The sequence below is a fragment of the Garra rufa genome, chromosome 5 (genome assembly GCF_049309525.1).
Source record: "Garra rufa chromosome 5, GarRuf1.0, whole genome shotgun sequence".
Classification (NCBI taxonomy): domain Eukaryota; kingdom Metazoa; phylum Chordata; class Actinopteri; order Cypriniformes; family Cyprinidae; genus Garra; species Garra rufa.
The window spans coordinates 52,235,178-52,258,409 of record NC_133365.1 but is presented as its reverse complement, the minus strand read 5'-3'; the positions used below and the strand labels follow the sequence as shown (position 1 = coordinate 52,258,409).

General features: G+C 31.8%; 2 protein-coding genes across 2 annotated transcripts in view; one reads left to right on the top strand and one right to left on the bottom strand.

Annotated features, from left to right (window-relative positions):
* The window catches only part of LOC141335365 (target of rapamycin complex 2 subunit MAPKAP1-like), a 575,213-nt gene that overhangs the window by 163,266 nt on the left and 388,715 nt on the right, over window positions 1-23,232 (top strand).
* LOC141335362 (ras-specific guanine nucleotide-releasing factor RalGPS1) overlaps window positions 1-23,232 on the bottom strand; it is a 178,172-nt gene that overhangs the window by 5,269 nt on the left and 149,671 nt on the right. The window contains exons 11-14 of the mRNA XM_073840798.1: window positions 21,447-21,514; window positions 8,632-8,758; window positions 5,896-6,047; window positions 3,748-3,796 (exon numbers count right to left, since the gene is read on the bottom strand). Coding sequence (XP_073696899.1) covers window positions 3,748-3,796; window positions 5,896-6,047; window positions 8,632-8,758; window positions 21,447-21,514 — 396 coding nt within the window. The remainder of the gene's footprint in view (window positions 1-3,747; window positions 3,797-5,895; window positions 6,048-8,631; window positions 8,759-21,446; window positions 21,515-23,232) is intronic.

Genomic DNA, 23,232 nt, shown 5'->3' with positions numbered 1-23,232 from the left:
TAAATTTATATAGCACATTACATACACAATGGTAATTCAAAGTGCTTTACATTTAAAATGAATTAGAATAATCACAACAATAAAAACAAGGAACATTTTAAAATTATAACAAAATGTATTTAAAATGAATTAAAATTTATGTAATATATTTATTTATTATTGATTTACTTTAACCTAATTGTTATTTTAACCAGTTTTTTTTTAATTAGTTCAGTGCTATTTTTTGATTATTTATTATTTTTTTGCTAAAAATATATGAACTATGTTTTTTAAATATATTCATATAAATATATTTTCCAACAATATATTTTTGGATTAATGTGTATGTGCGTGTGAAGGGTGAAACAATATATTTTTTACAAAAACATATGAAAAATATATTTTAAATAATTTTGAGATTTCTGCATTGAGATTTGAAAATCTGGAATCTGAGGGTGCAACAAAAAAAAAAAAAAAATTTTCTAAATGACTGCATGTGAATGTAAACGTGAGCAGCTCTATCTGAGTGCTGTTCATATACAGAGTCACACTAGTTAGGATGCTGCATCAGCAGGAAGTCATCTAGGTAGTCAGGACAGTAGACATCAAGTCAGCTGGTTAGGTTTTGAACCAGAGCTTTTCTCTTCTACAAAGACAGTAATTCTCTACTATAACCATTCTGAGATGATGACAATCCTTGACATCAGGATAAAGTGAGAACAGATGACAGACATGAGAGTCTTCAGACTAAACCAGACAAGAGGAGGAAACTGGAATGTTAAAGAGGAGACGCTGCATGCCAAGACAGGTGAACCCGATGACCCAGAGGAATGGAGGAGGTGACCTTTGACCCAGGTAAGGGTTTGTACCTGTGGGCATGGCTGCGGCCTCTGGGGGAGTTGCGGAGAGGAACCCTCCAGTTAGGGCCCAGAGTCGCGTACATGCGGCCCCTGTTTGCACATTCGCCACAATGAGTTTATCTGATACTCATACTACAGATAAATATGGCTAAATGATTGAGGCCTATGTAAATGTATGCATTTGAATTGCGTTTAAAAGCTGGACTATACAGATTTAACATAAAAACTAATGAACTTAACCCTCTGGGCCTCCTCATTAAGGGGTCACACTTGGCTCCCTCGCGGTCAGAAGTGACCGAAGCCTTAAAAAGTAACTTTTTTTTTTCTTCTGGAAAATCAATTAAATACATTTTTGTTCAATAATATTTTGTAATTATTATTTAGAGTTTTGAGCATTTTTTATGAATTTATGCAATATTTATACAGTTTTAATGAGCATTTTTTTCCCACTAGAATTATATTTTATATTATATTTTTTAATTTAATTATGTATTTATTATTTTTCAATAAATACAACATTTCACATTAAAATAGAGTAAAAGAATTTAAAATCAATTTTTTTTAAGTGAAAATTGCACCATCTAGTGGCATAAAAATAAAAACTTGTGTAATGCCATGTAAACTCCTGTGTCTCCCTATATACATATATACAGGGGCTTTGGGATTCCTATTGTTTTTTTTTTTTTTTTTACTGTTTCTTCATTTTAATAGGCTTTGCATTTAGAAATATATTCAGACATTCTAAAAGATTACTTTTGGCAAGGTTTAGATATTTTTTGATTGGATAAATATCAGGTTTTGCATTTTTCTGCTTATTTCTGTGTGTCTGTGTGTGTGTCTGTGTGTGTGTGTGCGTGTGTGTGTCAGTTCTGTACTTTTGTTATTTTAGAGTGTCAGTCCTTGCTTGCTGAACACTTCTTTTCAGCACAGTGGCTGATTTGTAGCTTGTATTACCAAAAGATTATCTGAATTATCACATTTTTTCGTATTTCCCATTCATTTCCTATGTCGGTCATTTTTGACCACGAAGGAGCCAAGTGTGACTAATTTTTTTTTTTTACCCTTTAACATATCCGAATCATGTCACTGATTTTTTTTTTGTACTCACATAGCTAATGCAACAAAAGTCACCAAGTGTCATCTCATTCTGATGAAGCTACGATTTTTAAAAATTCAAAACATAAAATTTTTCGGTCAAAAATGACCGAAGAGGCCCGGAGGGTTAATATGATATACAGCCAAACCAAAAATTATTGACATATCAGATATAATTTTTGATATTTTTTCAGTAGTGGGTGCAGGACACTGTAGTTGATTTATATTTATAGCAAAATATAGGAAACTGTGACATTATACCCAAAAAATTCTACTAATAAAACTGATACAAATTTGGGACCAAAAATTATTCAGACATCAAAAGTGTTTTTTCTTTAATTGCTAATGCGACCTTTTTACGCCACAGACTGAACAAAATTAAGCATTGCTTGTTAATTGGTCTAGAAAGTATTAATAATTTTGTAAATATTGTCATACTAACAGTTTTGGTTGATTGTAATCCATTACATACCTTTCTATCAGAGTTATTATCAAGATTAATTTGTTCCGACACAGTTTAACTCTGAGTTCTTGTCATATTTTATTACAATTTTAATATGTGATAATGTGAGAAATGTTGAAGGTGTCTGAATAAATTTTGGTCAGTCATACATAAACAGGAGAGATTTCTGCACAAAACATTAACTATTTGCATCTGTTTGACTGTATAAATAATATTTTCAAAATGCATGTATTCACATGTATTAAAATGTTATTTAGAAAATAATAATGTCTGCTTTCACGGCACAGAAAAGAGCAGCGTAAACATCTGCTTTCTTTTTTGTGTCCCACAGAAGATAGAAAGGAACAACATGAGGGTGATTCATTAATTTCATTTTCATGTGAACTATCTCTTTAAAGCTTCAAATGTTCTGAGATCAACTCTTGTTTTAGTTTTGTTCAGTATATGTTTTGCTATTTGTACGTTTATCAATGTGTTTTCCTGTGGAATGGACATATATAGATGTTAAACACTTATAAACATTAATAACTGGAAACGATAAATGAACAACAACACAAAAACGAAAATTCATTTTAGAAATCTCAGTTTAAAAAGTTACTTGGCAGTTGATCTTATGAAGGTCATAGGATACACTTTACAATAAGGCTCATTTGTAAACATTACAACAATGAAAAATACTTAAATGCATTCATTAATATTAGTTAATGTTAATTTCAACATTTCTTAAAACATTTTTAATTCAAAAGTTGCTTGAAATGAAATAATGACGAACAGCTGTATTTTCATTAACTAATGTTAACAAATATTAACAAGTACAACTATGTTTTTTAAATATATTTATATAAATATATTTTCCAACAATATATTTTTGGATTAATGTGTATGTGTATGTGAAGGGTGAAACAATATATATTTTACAAAAACATATGAAAAATATATTTTAAATAATTTTGAGATTTGAAAATCTGGAATCTGAGGGTGTAACAACAAAAAAAAAATATATATATATATATTTTTTCTAAATGACTGCATGTGAATGTAAACGTGAGCAGCTCTATCTGAGTGCTGTTCATATACAGAGTCACACTAGTTAGGATGCTGCATCAGCAGGAAGTCATCAAGGTAGACAGGACAAGTTCTGTAACAAATGTATCGCTCATTGATGTTAGTTAAAGCATTAACTAGTGTAAACAAATGCAAAATGTTACTGGCCATATTCTCTTATTAGGCCATGAAAACCTTTTCCTAATGATTCAGTATTCATGTAGAATGACCTGAATAAGTCATACTGAAGCTGGAATTTGAGCAGGTGATGTTTAGACACAAACACAACAAATTAGACAGTCTCACCTCTCAACTCCTGGAGAAAGATCATCGCAGAACGAACTCTGACTGCTGCCTGATAAAACACAATGCAAACAAACCTCACAACTGTGTCCATCAGAGTAAAGTGAAGAAACACCAATACGGTACAAAAGCAGTACAGCACAACCTCAAAAACCTATTGGGGATGCAAACGGTTCTGTTTAAGACACTGAAGACATACATTGTTATTAAAATGTTTTAATTATTTCTTTAGATCTTCTGCACTGCACAAATATATTTTTATATATATTTTATATATTTTGGCTGAAAACAAGACAAAAATCTAAGTACGAAAAGCATTTTGCAGTGTTGCAGATGGATAACATTTAGTCTAGACAAGGAGGTTTTTAAGATAAGCTAATGTTAACAGTTGGTTTTGCAGTAATGTACATGTTACCGACCAATCAGCATCCAGGATCAGAAATATATTCTGGGTTCAGTACAAAATTAGTTGTGGAATAATGTTAATAACACAAAATAATTTTGATTAGTCTTTTGTTTCCTTAAAAAAGCAAACACTGCAGTCACAGTTACTGTGGAAGTACTGCTCAGTACAAGACTTTACTGCATGAGTTTGCATGGGATCTGTCTGCTGGAAACACTTACTGATTTTCTTTGTGTGAAGTTATATTTAGTCTTCTGTTGCCATAGTGACATAATGGTGTTTTGTTCCTTTTGCACAATACATGCAACGATACCAGAAATCTGTTCTCACGACTTACATCAGAAACGCATACCCAGAAGATCATTCACTCTAGTACAGTAGTCCCACCACAAAAATGAGCATTTAGATCTTTACAGATCAAATTACAAAGAGGGTTTTTACTGAATCCTCATATATCCCTATATATTTTTAATAAATTACTGACTTTAAATGCATGCATACATACATATATTAATACCCATGCAAAGCAAACTATACTGCATTGTAAAATCATTTGTGATCCTGGACTCATAAGGGTCAATTTTTTTAAATTGAGATTTATACATCATCTAAAAGCTGAATAAATAAGCTGATAGATACAGATCAAATTACAAAGAGGGTTTTACTGAATCCTTTATATATTGTTTATGAATTACTGACTTTAAATGCATGCATTCAGACATACAGTATACCCATGTAAAGCAAACTATACTGCATGGAAAATCATTTGTGACCCTGGACCACAAAACCAGTCATAAGGGCCATTTTTTTTTAAACTGAGATTATTACATCATCTGAAAGTTGAATAAATAAGCTTTCTGTTGGTGTATGATTTGTTAGGATAGGACAATATTTGAGATATATGAGATAATTGGAACTATCTGAAAATCTGAAATCTGAGGGTGCCAAAAATTCAAAAAACTGAGGAAAAACTGCCTTTAAAGTTGTCCAAATTAAGTTCTTAGCAATGCATATTACTAATCCAAAATTAAGTTTTGATATATTTACGGCAGGAAATTTACAAAATATCTTCATGGAACATGATCTTTATATAATATCCTAATGATTTTTGGCATAAAAGAAAAATCGATCATTTTGAACCATTCAATGTATTTTTGGCTATTGCTACAAACACACCAATGCTACTTAAGACTGGTTTTGTGGTCCAGGGTCACATGTGTTTATATCATTGCTTATATTGCAAAAATATATCTTACAATAAATCATCTTACAGATATAATTATATAAGAAATATTAAAATCCTATGGCAGTGGGCGGAGTCACACTGACCAAAATAAAAACAGAGATTCCTACACAGAACACACTAGACAAACTTCCTGCAACTTTGATTTTTGGAGAAATGTACTATGTGAACTGCTTGTTTCCTAAATTTCTGCAAACATATTAAGGTTTTTCTATGCTTTAATTCAGTCAAAAAATATATATAATTATTATATATTTTTTTACATAGTACATTTCAAAGTATTTTAACCTTTAACGCCTCCAGAATGCTGCGCTTTTGTACTTCCAAGTGTATTATTTTAACCACATTTTTTAATTTATTCATTCATTTTAAACTGGGGAGTGATTCAAAATGATTTTCTGCTGTAATTAACATGATCCTACATATGCTTAGGATGCATTAAACCCAACACATTTCTTAAATAAGACGTGCAGGGCTTTGGTAAAATGCCAGCTTGTGCTGTTACCTATAGAGATGCCGTTGGAGACGGATGAGCTGTGTGGGTTGTTCTTCGACGGACTCTGGGACTCCAGGAAGCTGTCGTCCAGCAGGTGACGTGGTTTCTCTATGGGGAACGTCGCACTTTTACTCTCCACCACACCGAAATGCCACATCATACTGTGAGAGAGAGTCAAATGACATTTCCTAATGTGATTTTGTGTCCATAGAAAGCACATTAAATGTAAGTTAAGTGTCTACATTTAAGGTTTCAAAGAAGTTTTTGGAGAATAAAATGTCAAAATTTGGTTGAACTAATTAAACATTGTCATTCAGTGTAACAAAATATTTATGTAAAAAATTCAAATAACATGCTTATTCTGACTTAGGGAGCATATTAAATTGTATTGTGTTTTAAATGAGTAAAAATACGTACTGACAAATGGGTAAAACCTAGTACAGTGGCAAATTTAAAAAATGTAGAATTACAACTAATTAGTATTTGGGGTGAAAATAATTAATCTTTTAATATGTAATAAATTGATATTTGTTGTAAATATGCCTGACAAGATTGTTACACTGAATGACATTTTAGTAGGTGTCTTCTGTAAATTATGGAAAAATGTATGATATTTCATGTAAAATGTCATGTAAAATGTCTTCAGAATAAAAACTAATCCTTAAAAACAAAACCAAAATAATAAAAAATACTTAATAAAAAAAATCAATAAAGAAACAAAATGTAATAAAATATATAAAACGTGAACTTGATTTAGTAAAATAACTACTAAAACTAAAACTGTGGAAAAACCACTGTAGAGGTTTATATAGATGTGTATAGAGGTTAAAAAACTATAGAGGTTCTATATAATAAAAAAAGTCAAAAACACAGTAAAATTACTAAAATGTTAACAAAAAATGAAAATGAAAATACAAAAACAAAAGCTAATCTAATATATTAATAAAAACTATTATAGTATCTCAATGATACCAAAATATCATTGGTAGCAATAAATAAATAAATAAATAAATAAAGGTTTTATAAAATAACTCATGCAAGTGCAACAATAAATGCTTTTAAATCCTCCAAAATCCTCTGTACTTCCAAGTGCATGACTTTAAATACATTTATTTATTTAAACCTGAGAGATGATTCAATATAAAGTTAAAAAACTGCATTTGTTTGAAATAGAAATCTATTGTGCATTACTTTTGGTCAATTTAATGCATTCTTTTCCAATTTTCCAATATATTATAATATGAATAATTTCTTTTAAGTATTGCCAACTTATGTGGTCCTGCCATTTGCTTTCCATTTATATATATATGTATTTTTTTTATGTATTTATTTATATTTTTATTTTATTCCTGTTTTACATTTACATTTATATGGCATCATGGTTATTTTTTTTTCTATTATAGTATTTGATATTTTCAAAAATGTTTAATTTTTTACAAATTTTATGTGCCTTTGTCATTTTTATTAGAATTTAAAAATATGTTTTCATTTAGTTTTATTTTATTTCCATTTTACATTCAGATGGCACCAGAGTTGTTTTAGTATTAATTATATACTGTTATAGCATTTATTAATATTTTAAAGCTTTTCTTTGTAATTTTAGTTTTTTTATTATTATTTTTAATTTGATTTTTTTTCTGTTTAGTGGTAATTTTAATTTATTTTTGGTCAATTTAATGCATCTCTGCTGAAGTATTAAATTCTTTCCAATTTTCCAATACATTATTTTATAAATAATTTCGTTTAAGTATTGTCAACTTATGTGGTCATGCCGTTTGCTTTCTATTTATATATTTTAATTTATTTTTATAATGTATTTATTTATATTTTTATTTTATTCCTGTTTTACATTTACATTTATATGGCATCATGGTTATTTTTGTTTTTTATTATAGTATTCGATATTTTCAAAAATACAAAATTTTCAAATTTTTTACAAATTTTATGTGCATTTGTCATTTTTATTAGAATTTAAAAATATTTTTTCATTTAGTTTTATTTTATTTCCATTTTACATTCAGATGGCACCAGAGTTGTTTTAGTATTAATTATATACTGTTATAGCATTTATTAATATTTTAAAGCTTTTATTTTTATATTAGTAATTTTTAATTTTTTTGTAATTTTAGTTTTTTATTATTATTTTTAAGTAGATTTTTTTCTGTTTAGTGGTAATTTTAATTTACTTTTGGTCAATTTAATGCATCTCTGCTGAAGTATTCAATTCTTTTTATTTTCCAATATATTATAATATAAATATATGTCGTTTAAGTATTGTCAACTTACCATTTATATATTTTTATTTATTTTTATAAAGCATTGATTTATATTTTTATTTTATTTACGTTTTACAAGATGGCATCACGGTAATTTTTGTATTCTATTATAGTATTTTTATATTTTCAAAAATGTTTAAATTTACCTTTTATTTCCATTTTACATTCAGATGGCATCAGAGTTGGTTTAGTATTAATTATATACTGTTATAGCATTTATTAATATTTTAAAGATTTTCTTTTTATATTAGTAATTTTTTATATATATATTTTTTTAATTTTAGTTTTTATTATTATATTTTAAATTGATTTTTTTCTGTTTAGTGTTCATTTTAATTTACTTTTGGTCAATTTAATGCATCTCTGCTGAAGTATTAAATTCTTTCAAAAATAGCTTACTGACCCCAAACTGTTGATGTAAATACATTATGTAAGTATGTGTGCACATGTAAACAAAGACAAAACACACGCGTTTCCAAGGCTGTGGCTCTTCCTGTGGCGCGAGGGCGGCGGGGTGGGAACATGAACCCCCACGGTGGCATCGGGACAAGTGGGCCGTCGATTATACCTCACCGATAAAGACAACTCGGATGGACCTGGAGGAGACGGACAGAGAGAGAGAAAGAGAGAAAGCAGAATGAGTTTCGCTCTGAACATGCCTGAACGTCACACTCAATGAAACATAATGAAAGACAACACATGGAGACTCTGCTTTAGCAATCACAGCCGCAGCACAAATGTTAAGATTCTCTAGTCCTCTTGAGGGAGACAGATTCAACGCAGCGATGATTATTCAGTCCTGAGAGAGGAAAACAAAGAGGATCTCCAGAGTAACGGCATCCACATGTTCCCGTCCGTGAGCTTGACGGCAGCTCCTGAGCGTCATCACATGCTTTCTGAGGCCTCGCTCTCATGCTTTTCTTCTACTGCATGATGAAAAGTGACTCTACAACTTCAGATGCATTAGTAAACCCTTTTTTAGTATTATTCATGTACTATTATAGTATTTACAGTGCCTTGCGAAAGTATTCATATTCCTTTTTTTGGTACGTTTTGTTATGTTGCAGCCTTATGTTAAACTTCTTTAAATGACTTTTTTCCCCCACATCAATCTACATTTCATACACCATAATGACAAAAGCACAAAACAGGTTTGTAACAACTTTGCAAATTTATTAGAAATAAAAAACTTAAAAGATCCCATTGCATAAGTATTCATACTCTTTTCTGGGACACTCAAAATTTAGCTAAGGAGCATTCATATTGCTTCTTGAATACTTTTGCAAGGCACTGTATACTATATATATATTTTTCAGTTTTCATTTTTAATTTCACTCTAAGTTTTAAGCATTTTTGTTACGTGCTGTAAATTATTATTTGTATTTATTCTTTCATATATCTATTTAGCTTTCATTTATTTTTATATTATGCACATCTCACATTTACATGACACCAGTGTTATTTTAGTTTGTTATTTTCAGCTTTAATTTTAGTTTTAGTTATTTTATGTGCTTTTGTTTTATTGGCTTTTTAAGTGTTTTTATAGTGTTATTTAACTATGTAACTTTGTTTTTATTTATATTTAACTTTCATTTAGTTTTATTTTATTTCTGTTTTATATATAGTTGCCACAAGTGTTGTTTTAGTATTATTTATATACATTTTTTTTCAAATTTTTGTAATTTTATGTGCTGTTGTTTTATTAATAGTTCTATTTAGCTTTCATTTATTTTTTTATTTCACATTTATGTGACCAGTGTTTTTTTTGTATTATTGTTATGTTATAGTATTTATAAATATTTTAAACTAGCTTTTATTTGTATATTTTTATTGCAATTTTAGTTTAGTTTATATGTTTGCTATTAATATTTTAATCCATCTTATATTTTCAGCATTTTTTTTTTTTTCACAGTTTATGTGCTTTTGTCATTTTTATTAGTCATCAAAAATATATTGCTTTTCATGGTTTTATTTTATTTCCGTTTTACATTTAGACAGCACCAGTGTTAAGTATTAAATATATACGGTTATAGCATTTATTAATATTTTAAATGAGCTTTTCTTTTTATATTATCAGTTTTTATTTATTTCACATTTATGTGACCAGTGTTTTTTTTTTGTATTATTGTTATGTTATAGTATTTATAAATATTTTAAACTAGCTTTTATTTGTATATTTTTATTGCAATTTTAGTTTAGTTTATATGTTTGCTATTAATATTTTAATCCATCTTATATTTTCAGCTTTTATTTTTTTTTACACATTTTATGTGCTTTTGTCATTTTTATTAGTTATCAAAAATATATTACTTTTCATGGTTTTATTTTATTTCCGTTTTACATTTAGACAGCACCAGTGTTTAGTATTAAATATATACTGTTATAGCATTTATTAATATTTTAAATGAGCTTTTCTTTTTATATTATCAGTTTTTATTTTAGATTTTTTTTTCTATTTTGCAATAATTTATTTTTATTTCAACTTTGTTTTTTAGCTATTTTTGTATTTCAGTGTAGTTGTTGAGGCAGCGTTTCTCATTTTCTATTACATTTTCTAAGACTTACGTTTTTCATTGAATATTTTAATTTGATCTCAGCCTTATTGCAATGACAAAAAACAATTTTCACATATAGTATTTTTTTTTTTGGAAACAATCATTTGCACCACAAGGATTAAGGAAGGTTTCTCTATCAGTTGCTCAAAAAGTGGTACTATACCTTGATGTGTAACTAACAGTGCAGATGATTTAAATAGCGAAAACAGAGCATATCTGTTATTTTGTGTCAAAGGGAAAAGTGTGAACAGTTTCACACATGCGATAATTCATCCAAAATTCTGAAATATCGTTCCAAACAATGACTTTCTTCCAAAACATCTTTAGTCAGTCATAGTTTGGAGACACATTAGGGTGAGTACATGTTTTGGTGAACTTTCCCACTAAACGTCATTATCTCATCACATGACCCCATCAAAAGAGGCGATCAGACAGTCTCAGACTCAAGGACTCATAACCAAGTTTTCCACAGTGGACAAAAACACCTTCAGGCATCATAAGAAAGCGGAAACAATGTAAGACAGCATGCTGAGACACTTACACACCAGAAAACACATTTAATGGAGCAACTAGAGCCTTAAACCATGTCTCTTCCAGTCTGGGACAGACGACGGCTTTACACAGTGTTTCTAATATGTAAATACCTGAATGGCACAGTGGGATGCTAAGGAAATGATCTTCACCTGGTGCTTGTTAAAAGCTACATTAATGAGTCTGACTACCAGCTCATGAAATGAATGCCACATTCGGAGCGGTTATTCCATCTGACAATGAAAACGGCATGATGTGGTGAGATCTGATTTGATGCAGGTGTTTCTGGAGCGTCATGGAATTAGAACATCTTTAAGCACTAATAGCAATTAAATATAAAATAAAACATGCTTCTGTGGTATGGAGTTACTTTTGTCTCATTTTCTATGCAATTAAATATAAAGTATTTGAGAGCAACATTATTACAAGGCAATCAGTTATGTTTGACTGCACAAAAAGTAGCGGTTTTGAGAAGCCCAGGATCGAATCCAACCCATGTTATGTTCTGAATTCAGCTCTAATTCATGATTTGCTTGCTTAAAATAAAATGTGGCAAAAGATTTTGATTTTTAGGCTTCAGAAGCAAAGCTGGTGGCGCCCTGGGAAACTACAGAGCAGCTGCATCATTACTGCAAACAGATTACTGGCACAAATAGAGATGCAGGTTCTACAACGAAAATGATCAATTACCTAATATTTAAAACACAGATGAAACTGGAGGCAATTATGGGTCAATCATTTGACCTTACACCTCGAAAAGAACTGTTTTGCACTGGATTGCTCCAAAAGCAATTAACATACAAATAACAGTCAACTTTAAAGTACTCAAGTTACTCCAGTTTTTAGCACTAAAGCATTGAAGAAGCTGTTAGGAGAGTTTTCTAACACGGTTCGTTCTGATTTTGTAAAATGTAATTCCAGGAAACAGTTCCAAAATCCTGATCTGAAATAAATGATTCACGATACGTGCTCCAAAGTCCCGAATTGAATCAAATGATTCACAAAATCACACCAAACTCCCGATCTGAAGCAAATGATTTGCATTCTGCGCTGCTAGGTTTCTGATCCAAAGCATTTGCGAACCATCATTTCAAATCGGGACTGAAATGATTGCGAATTTGCGGAATGATTCAAGAACCTGCTCTAAATCAATTGATTTGTGAAACGCGATTTTAAGTCCTGATCTGTATCAAATGATTCGCAATATGTGAATAGTTTTGCTCTTAAACAGTATGTTTGATTCCTTAAAAAGTAGTGGTTTTGGGACGCCCAGGATCGAATCCGACACATGGTATGTCCTGATTTCAGCTCTAATTCATGATTTGCTGCCTTAAAATAAAATGTGGCATCAGAGGCAAAGCTGGCGGTGCTCTGGAAAACTACACTGCAAAAAATTCTTTTCTAGCTTAGATTTTTCGTCTTGTTTCCATCCAAAATATCTAAAAATTCTTAAATCAAGAAGGATTTTCTAGACAAGTAAAAATTATTTTCTTTTTTTTCAGAAAAAAATAGTCAAAATTAAGTGAGTTTTTGCTTAGAACAAGCAAAATAATCTGCCAATGGGGTGAGAAAAAAAATCTTATTTCAAACAGAAAACAAGATTATTTTTCTTACCCCATTGGCAGATTATTTTGCTTGTTTCAAGCAAAAATGCATTCAATTTTGACCTTTTTTTCTGAAAACTAGACAATAATTTTTACTCATCTAGAAAATTCTTCTCGATTTAAGAATTTTTAGATATTTTGGCTGGAAACAAGACAAAAAATCTAAGATAGAAAAGCATTTTTTGCAGTGTACAGAGTGGCTGCTTCATTACTGCAAACAGATTACTGGCTCAAACAGAGATATTATGCAGATTCTACTGGAAAGACGTACACTTTGACCCTTTAGTAATCATCTAATGATCAATTACATAATATTCAGAGCACAGCTGACAATGGGGGCAATTATGGGTCAATCATTTTACCTTACACTTTGAAAAAGGAATTGTTTTGCACTGGATTGCTCCAAAAGCATTTAACAAACTTACATGGTTTAACAGTTAAACTTAAAGTACTTAAGTTACTCAAGTGTTTAGGAGACTTTTCTAACAGGGTTCATACAGATGCTTCTAAATGAAATCCAGGGCTTTCAAGGACTTTTTAACCACTACTTTTTATTTTATTTTCAAGGGCTTCAATCAGACTCACTTATTAAGTGGTTATTGATAATTTTCCACTGTTTAAGAAAAAAAAAAAGAATTCTGATCTGAAATAAATGAGTCATGGTACATGCTCCAAAGTCCCGAATTGAATCAAATGATTTGTGAAACCACACCAAACTTGATGATTTGCGTTCTGCGCTTCTAGGTTTCTGATCTAAAGCAAAAGATTTGCAAACCCACACCGAAGTCCCAATCTAAATAATGATTCGCGAACCATCATTTCAGATCAGGACTTGGAGCACCGATCACAAATCATTAAATTCCTGGAATGATTTAAGAACCCGCTCTGAAGTTCTGATCGAAACACGCTTCGAAACAGTGAATCATTTTGCGAGGCATTGGGGTTTAACTGTTTCAGAGTTTTGAAAAGCTCTAAAAGATCAAAGTCAGCAGTTTGAATCAATCGGAGCCGTTTTAAAGTTAATGACTCACTCAATTGATTTGGTTTGTCAGTTCCTCTTTTCGCAAATCATTTAATTTGCGGAATCATTCCAAAATCTGCTCTGAAGTTCCAATCTAAATCAAATGATTTGCGATACACAAATTTCTGATTTAAGTTAAATGATTTGTAATACATGATCTGATTGGAGTTCTTCGAAACAAGTTTAACTGATTCAGAGTTTCGAAAAGCTCTAAAAAAATCGAAGTCATTGTGATATACGACTTGATTTTCTGATCTAAATCAATTGAATTGATTTGCAAATACACGATCCGATTGTAGCGCTATGTAACAGTAAATCATTTTGCAACTGATTCAGAGTTTTGAAAAGCTCTGAAAGATCGAAGTTACGAGTTTGAATCAATCAGAGTGAGTTAATGACTCACTCAATTGATTTGGTTTGTCTGTTCCTCTTTTTGCGAATCATTAATCATCAATTGATTCGCGATACACAAAGTTCCGATCCAAATCAAATGATTCGCAATATGATTAAGTCTCGATCTAACTCAAATGATCTGTGATATGCAATCCAATTGGAGCATTTTGAAACAGTGCATTATTTTGTGACACAATAGTTTAACTGATTTGGAGCTTTGAAAAGCTCTGAGAGATCAAAGGTACGAGTTTGAATCAATCGAAGCGGTTCCAGTGTTAATGACTCACTCAATTGATTTGGTTTGTCTGTTTCTCTATTTGCGAATCATTCAATTCGTAGACTGATCCAAGAACCTGCTCTGAAGTTCCAATCTAGATCAATTGATTCGCAATATGCAAAGTTCTGACCAAAGTCAAATGATTTGCAATATGCAATTTTAAGTCCCGATCTAAATCAAATGATTCACGATCCGTTTGGAGCACTTTGAAACAGTGAATCATTTTGCGATGCAATTGTTTAAATGATTCAGAGTTTCGAAAAGCTCTGAAAGATCAAAGTCATGAGTTTGAATCAATCGGAGTGGTTCCAGTGTTAATGACTCACTCAATTGATTCAGTTTGTCTGTTCCTTCCTTGTGGCTTCAGCCATGTTTACACGACACGGTCAGTACTACTACTAGGTTAGCTTGATAGTTTTATGACATTAACTGAAAAAGCAAAAAAAAAAAAAAAAGCGTGTTTTGAATTTTGTGAATTAAAAGATATGTGCTTATTGAAAAAAATAAACACTTGTTTTACATATACATTGTCTTTCACTAAAGCACTTTTCAAGTACCTCTTCAGGAATATTGCTATTTTTAAGGGTTTTCCAGGCCTTAAATTTCAAGAAGTTAAATTCAAGTACTTCAAACACTTTAAGCACCTTGTATGAACCCTGTTCTAAATGTGTTTTGTCTGGTGTCATCTGTACCTGCTGACTCCACATCTCTCTCTTTCCTTCCACTATTAAAAGTGAATTAGATGGCAGACACATGCTTTGAGTTTAGCAGTACATGTTAGCGATCAATCTGGCCCTGTCTGTACATGCTGATACATGTGTTTAACCACCTATGTTCCTGTGTAGGGGTCAGACTGGATTGTATGTAAAACATAACTCATGTTGCAGCATGCATTTCTTTTGTTTTTGCTGCTAAATGAGAGATTTAGGGGACTTTAGAGACTCTTATAACTCTTATGCATACCAAGGCTGCATATTTTTTGTCAAAAAATACAGTAAAAATCAGAAAAAATGTTAAATATTATTACTATTCAAAATATCTGATTACTATTGTAATATATTTTAAAATGTAATTTATTTCTGTGATGCAAAGCTGAATTTTAAGCACCATTACTCTAGTCTTCAGTGTCACATGATCCTTCAGAAATCATTCTAATATGCTGATACTTTGATCAATAGAGAGTTCAAAAGAATATCATTTGAAATGAAAGTCTTTACTGTCACTTTTGATCAATTCAATGTGTCCTTGTTGAATAAATCTCACCCAAACATTTGAATGGTAGTGTATACACAACTAAACAGTGACAGGGAAACACAATGTGCAGAGCTAAGAATAACATCCAAAGCAGCGGACGTGAGGGTGAGACGTCTCTGTCTCGGGTCTGTCTGTGATTAAGACCTGCTGTTCCCAACATGGATGTAAGGGACTGCTTCCAGATAACAATAGTTTCACAGTGATGTGCTTGAGAAATATTATCTATGTGTCTGAGTGACACAGAGTAATAGGTATGCTCATGGACTTTCCCATCTAAACACATTTATATATCTTTTTTGATATCTGTCTGTCTGTCTAGATCTTGTTTTATCATCCATCTATCCTTCTGTCATTCCATAATCCATTCATTGTTCTATTGTTGTATACAATCATTCATCTATATTTCTAGCCTTCTATCATCCATCCATCGTTCTATCTATCCATTCATTCATCCGTTGTTCTATATATCTATCATTATAATCATACACCCATCTATCCATCATTCTATCTAGGCAGCTATCATTCTGTCATCCACCCATCATTCTATTGTTCTAACCATCTATTATTCTATCATTTATCCATTCATAGATCTATTGTTCTATTCATCTATTATTCCATCAATGCATTCATTGATCATTCTATCCTTCTATCATCCATCTGTCCATCCACCCACCATTCTATTTTTCTACTCATCTGTTGTTCTATTCATCCATTCATTGTTCCATACATCTATCGTTCTATCATATATCCATCTAGCCATCGTTCTAGTCAGCTATCATTCTATCAGCAATCCATCCATCCATCATTGTTCTAACCATCTATTGTTCTATCATCTATTCATTCATCCAACTCCTGTTCTATCTATTATTCCATCCATCCATCATTCTATCTTTCTATCATCCATTTATCTATCCATGTTCAATCACCTATCCATTTATCCACTCATCTATTGTTCTGTCCATCTATTATTTCTTCCCTCATCCATCCATCGTTCTTTCCTTCTATAATCCATCCATCCATTGTTCTATACTTCCATCATCTAACATCCATCCATTCATCTATCATTCTATCATCATTCTATTCAGCTATCATTCTATCATCCATCCATTGTTCTATTATTATATCATCTGTTGTTCTACCATCCATCCATCCATCCATCCATCCATCGTTCTATTCAGCTATCATCTAGCTATCCTTTAACTGTTCTATCCATCTATTGTTCTATACATTCATCCATCAATCTATTTTTCTACCCTTCTATCATCCATCCACTCATCTATCCATCATTCTATTGTTTTATTATTCATCCATCATCAATCATTTGATCATCTATCTATTCATCCATCCATTGTTCTATACATCTATCATTTTGTCATACATCCATCTATCAATCATTCTAGTCAGCTATCATTCTATCATCTATTCATCCATAATTCTATTGTTCTAACCATCTATCCTTCTATCATCCATTGTTCCATCCATCCACCATTCTATCCTTCTATCATTCATCCATCCATCATCCATCATTCTATCCTTCTATTATCCATCAGTCCATCCATCCATGCATCCATCATTTTATTGTTCTATCATCTATCCTTTTATTCATCCATTGTTCTATCCTTCCATCTTTCTATCATCCATCCATTGTTCTATCCATCCATTGTTCTATCATCCATCCATCCATCCATCCATCTATCGTTCTAGTCAGCTATCCTTCTATTATCCACCCATCCTTCTATTGTTCTACTCATTTATTGTTCTATTCATTGTTCTATACAATGTTCAGCTATCATTCTATCATCCATCCATCCTTCTATTGTTCTATTATCCATAATTCTATCATCTATCCATCTATCCATCTATCCATCCATCTATCTATCTATCTATCTATCTATCTATCTATCTATCTATCTATCTATCTATCTATCTATCATTATGGTCAGATATCATTCCATCATCCATCCATCCTTCTATTGTTTTATCCATCTATTGTCTCTCCACCCATTGTTCTATCATCTGTCCATTCATACATTTATTGATCTATCCTTCTATTGTTCCATTCACCATTCTATTGTTCTATCATTCATGCATTCATCATTCTATTGTTCTATCCATCTATCATTCTATCATACATCCATCTATCCATCATTCTAGTCAGCTATCATTCTATCATCCACCCATCCTTCTATTGTTCTATCCATCTATAATTCTATCATCTATCCATTCATCCATCCTTTGTTATAGTTAGCTATCACTTCATCATCCACCTATCCTTCTATTGTTCTATCCATCCATTGTCTCTCCATCCTCTGTTCTATCATCTATCCATTCATCCATTTATTGTCCATCTATTATTCCATCCATCCACCATTCTATTGTTCTATCCATCTATCATTTTATAATCTGCCCGCCCATCCATCCACCCACCCATCAATCATTCTATTTATCTGTGGTTTTATCATCCATCCATCCATGTCCAATATTCTATTTTCATATTCATCTGTCATTCTATTCATCCATCCATCTATTGTTCTATCCATCTACCTTTCTATCATCCATCCATCCATCCATCCATCCATATGTATAATTGCCATTTAAATGTCTTTGGCCAATTAATACCGTTAATCTAATCTAATCTAATCTAATCTAATAATCTAACGAAAATATACATTTACATTTCAATAGTGCTCAAAAAACATCCCAGGTATACACAGAATGATCCCTGAATGTGGAAAACATCATAACAAAGAGAGAGTAGGTGTGTCTGAACGGCTGTTCCATGTTTTGCTCAGTTTTCTGGCCTGAGTTCAGTGGCAAGAACTCATTTCCTTGCCTGCACGTCTTCACAAATACATCTACTGGGTTACGTAACCGTCAGTCACCCTGAGACTCTAGGAAAGACCTCGTCTGCCCAATCCTCCCTGTGATGTAACCAATGCGGCTGAGACGTGGCCACAAGCATCTCATTCAATAAATAAAAATTATATATATTCACCAAACAATGCTTTATGGCACACACTGGCATTCAAGAATACAATGAAAAGGAAATAATGAAAAGCCAAATAGTCTCAGTCTCAGTCCCCGACCGCAGTGTTATATTACATCTGGTGCCGATATTCAGATGGGCATGATGCTTCATAGGAAAAAAATGCTGACGTCCTTACTTAACAATCAAAAACTTTAGGACTACAATAACTACAAATGTTCTAGACATTCACCTCTGGCCTTGGAATGAGAACAGACGTGTCATTAAATGGCAAGAGAGGCTGAATGGTTACAGACTGCTTTGGAAACCTTACAAACAACGACTTTTACGAACATGGAAACCTATAGATTTGGTTACGCAGCTCAGGAGCAAATGCTTACCAACGATACTCGTGGCAAACTTATATTATTACTGGAAACCGCTGTTGGCTCGTCACATCGCGTGACTAGAGCTTACGGGCAACAGCCAGGCAATGTTTTACAGAGTCAGCATTTACAATGTATGACTTTGAGTGGTTCAAAGAGAACTAGAAATACACACCTATATGTTTATTGCATGACTAACATTCACAAAATACAGTAAATGTGGCTCAGAACTCTTAAACTTTCAGATATAAGGGCCATAAAATAATCTCAGAACCATTTTTGGCAGTGGTTAAACCAAATGTACTCCTACCTCAATTAGAGGAGTCCTTTAGGCTAACTGACTATTGTTTGTTCAATTTCAGCACAAATGAGCCAAAACACACAAGATAATTTGGATTTGTGAAAATTATCCGTAAAATTATTATAATTATTGTAAATACGATTATTATTAATCGTAGTAAATTAATGGTAAATTACTAGGATTTTTTTTTTACAATACCAGAAAGTTTTTGAACAGTAAGATTTGTAATGGTTTTTAAAGAAGTCTCTTCTGCTCACCAAGCCTGCTTTAATTTAATCCAACATTTTGAAATATGTTTACTATTTAAAATAACTGTTTTCTATTTGAATATATTTTAAAATGTAATTTATTCCTGGGATCAAAGCTGAATTTTCAGCATCATTACTTCAGTGTCACATGATCCTTTAGAAACCATTCTAATATGCTGATTTGCTGTTGAAGAAACATGTTAGATTATTGTAATTATATCAATATTTAAAACAGTTTTTTTCATGATTCTTTGATGAACAGTACAAAGCTTTTGTAACATTATACACTAGACAATTTAAAAGCTTGGAGTCAGTTTTAGGAAAGAAATTATAGAAATTAAAACTTTTATTTAGCAATGCTTTGATCAAAATTGATGACAACAGCATTTCAAATGTTACAAAAGACTTCTATTTCAAATAAATGCTGTTCTTCTGAACTTTCTATTGATCGAAGAAACCTGAACAATTCTATTCAGCTGTTTTTAACATATTGATAATAATAAATGTTTTTTTGAGCAGCAGATCAGAATATTAAAATGATTTCTGAAGGATCATGTGACCGGAGTAATCAGGCTAAAAATTCAGCTTTGAAATCAGAGGAATAAGTTACATTTTCAAATATATTCAAATAGAAAACAGTTATTTTAAATAGTAAAAATTGTACTGTTTTTGCTGTACTTTGGATGAAATACAAAATGTAAAAGCAGGCTTGGTGAACGGAAGAGACTTAAAAAAAACATTAAAAATCTTACTGTTCAAATACTTCTATTCAGCAAGAATGCATTAAATTCATCAAAAATGAATGAATTTTGTTGTCATTAAAGAATCTTAAAATAATATAATGGTTTTCATAGTAAGCATTAAGCAGAAAAAAAACATTTTTTGGCATACTATTATGATTTTTGATGAAGTATCATGTGACACTAAAGACTGGAGTAATGATGCTGAAAATTCAGCTTTGATCACAGGAATAAATTACATTTTAAAATATATTCAAATAGAGAACATTTTTTTCAAATGGTAAAAATATTTCAGAATATTACTGATTTTACTCATTTTTTAAAATCAAATAAATGCAGTCTTAAAGAACAAAAGTTTATAAATTGTCCAGTTTTAAAGCAGAACTCTAGCGATAGGGCTTGAGAAGGTCATTCAATCAGCCGTTCAAAGTGTTGCTCAATGACTGCGGTTCATCATGTTTTCTGGACTCAATGACTGATGCCTGCATGTGGTGAAGCCATGCAGATTTGCAATGTTGAGATTAAGGCTCCTTCGAGAGCCATTTATGCGCTGTTTGTTTTCTCAGTACACATTCAGTTCCCTTTGCCCTTTCAATGAGTCAAAGAAGACAGGGGCCCCTCGGAGCCCTTCATTAACTCTACCACCAGGGGCCAGCGACCTCATTCAGATGGGACAACATAATGGATGCTAAGTGAAAACGGCTACCATGTCTTCTGTAAGTTACTACCATTCAAAAGTTTGGGGGCGGTAATATTTTCTTGCTGTTTCTTGAGGAGCAAATCAGCACATTAGAATGATTTCTGAAGGATCACGTGACACTGACAAAATTCAGCTTTGATCACAGAAATAAATTACATTTTAAAATATATTCAAATAGAATACAGTTATTTTAAATTGCAATAATATTTCAGATTTTGCTGTAATTTTAATTAAATAAATGCAAGAAGAGCCTCATGGCAAAAACATTAGAAGTTAACTGTGGAAATAATGACATTTAGACTGTCTTACCTGCAAGATCTTCTTTGGATGAAGCCATGCGCGGTGAGCTGTTCCCCGGTTCGATTTTCAGAGACAGTCTGTAATGGAAAGACAAGCAAAAGCCTTTCAAAAGAACTCCACAAGTTCCATGAAGCTTCAGGCGGGTACATTTAACATTTCAAAACCAACTAATTTTTGGCTGAAGGTATAGACTTTGAGAATGAATTTAGTTGAATTGGATCTGCCATAAACCCAAATAAGACATATTTTACCCTCAACTAACAGTGCCATCTTAAACACTCGCTAATTATTTTATTTGAAAAGACGTCACTTTTAAATTAAAACAAACATAATGGAAAACAGGATTTTTTTGCTCTTTTCTTTTAAAGGTACAGGTACAGAAAATTTGCAGAAAATTAACACATTAGCATTACATCACTTGCTCAGCAGTGGATCCCTCTGGAGTGAATGGGTGCAGTCAGAATAAGAGTCCAAACAGCTAATAAAAACATCCACACAACTCCAGTACATCAATTAACATCTTGCGAAACAAAAAGCTGCTTTTGTGTAAGAAACAAATCCATAATTGAGATGCTTTTAAAGCGTCTATAATCTATAATAATTCTTCTTCCAGTAAATCAGACCATCTTCTGTTGTCTTCAAACATCAATATTTGTTTAGAGCTGTTTTGGCTTGTAAACAGTGCTTGATCTGTGCTGATTTATCTCCTGATTCAAACGAGATGACTTTTTCACAAGAGAAAAAAATATTATGAATAACGGACTGCAATGGTTTAAAGTTAAAAACATCTTAATGATGGATTTGTTTCTTACAAACACACAGCTTTGGGCTTTACAAGGTATTAAAAGATGGTCTGGAGTGGTGTGGATTACTTGTGGATTATTGTGATGTGTTTATCAGCGGTTTGGACTCTCATTCTGACGGCACCCATTCACTGCAGAGGAGCCATTCCTGAGCAAGTGATGCAATGTTACATTTCTCCAAATCTGATAAAGAAATAAACTCATCTCTATCTTGGATGAGGGTGAGTACATTTGAGCAAATTTTCATTTTTGGGTGAACTATTCCTTTAAAGAGTTTGATGCATTTTACTTTTCCCATGTGCAAATAAAATTTCTTGAATGGAAACGGCAACAATTACATTACGACACCAATTAACACGTAGTCAGTATTTAGCAACTTAACCTCCTCTAATGAACGACAGTCTATGTACAATTTTAACACTAACAACTAGAGACTAGAAAGATCATACAACACCAAAACTGAAACCGCTTCACCTTTCAAAAGCTATAAAAGCTCTTATAGGCCTCAGTGGTGATGTAACATTGTTCATGCTTGCATTTGGCATTTCTAGTCATGTACTTGACCTAACGGAGACATTGAGAAACCCAAACATGATCTGCTGGGCCGATAACATTTCACAGTTTTATAGGGGACCAGAAGGGACTCATTGTTAACAATCCAATAAACTGAAATGCAATCTCTTATTTCCACACCACCGACTATGATTTGACATTCTGAATGCATAAAAAATATGCAAAAGCAGGCTTTAATGGCGTATTGGCTCAACGTACAGTAAGCTTTGGAAAGGAGCGCTCAAAATAAACACAACATTCAGCCAAACTTCTACATTGCATACAAGGCCAAGATCATGGGTTCGATTCCCAGCAAATGAATGAAGTGGAAAAAATAAAAAATAAAATAAATGCATCGCTTGAATAAAGTTGCTTTGGATAAAATTGTCAAATGCATAAATGTAAAAATTTTCATTCAATTTAACCTGATGCACTGAAAT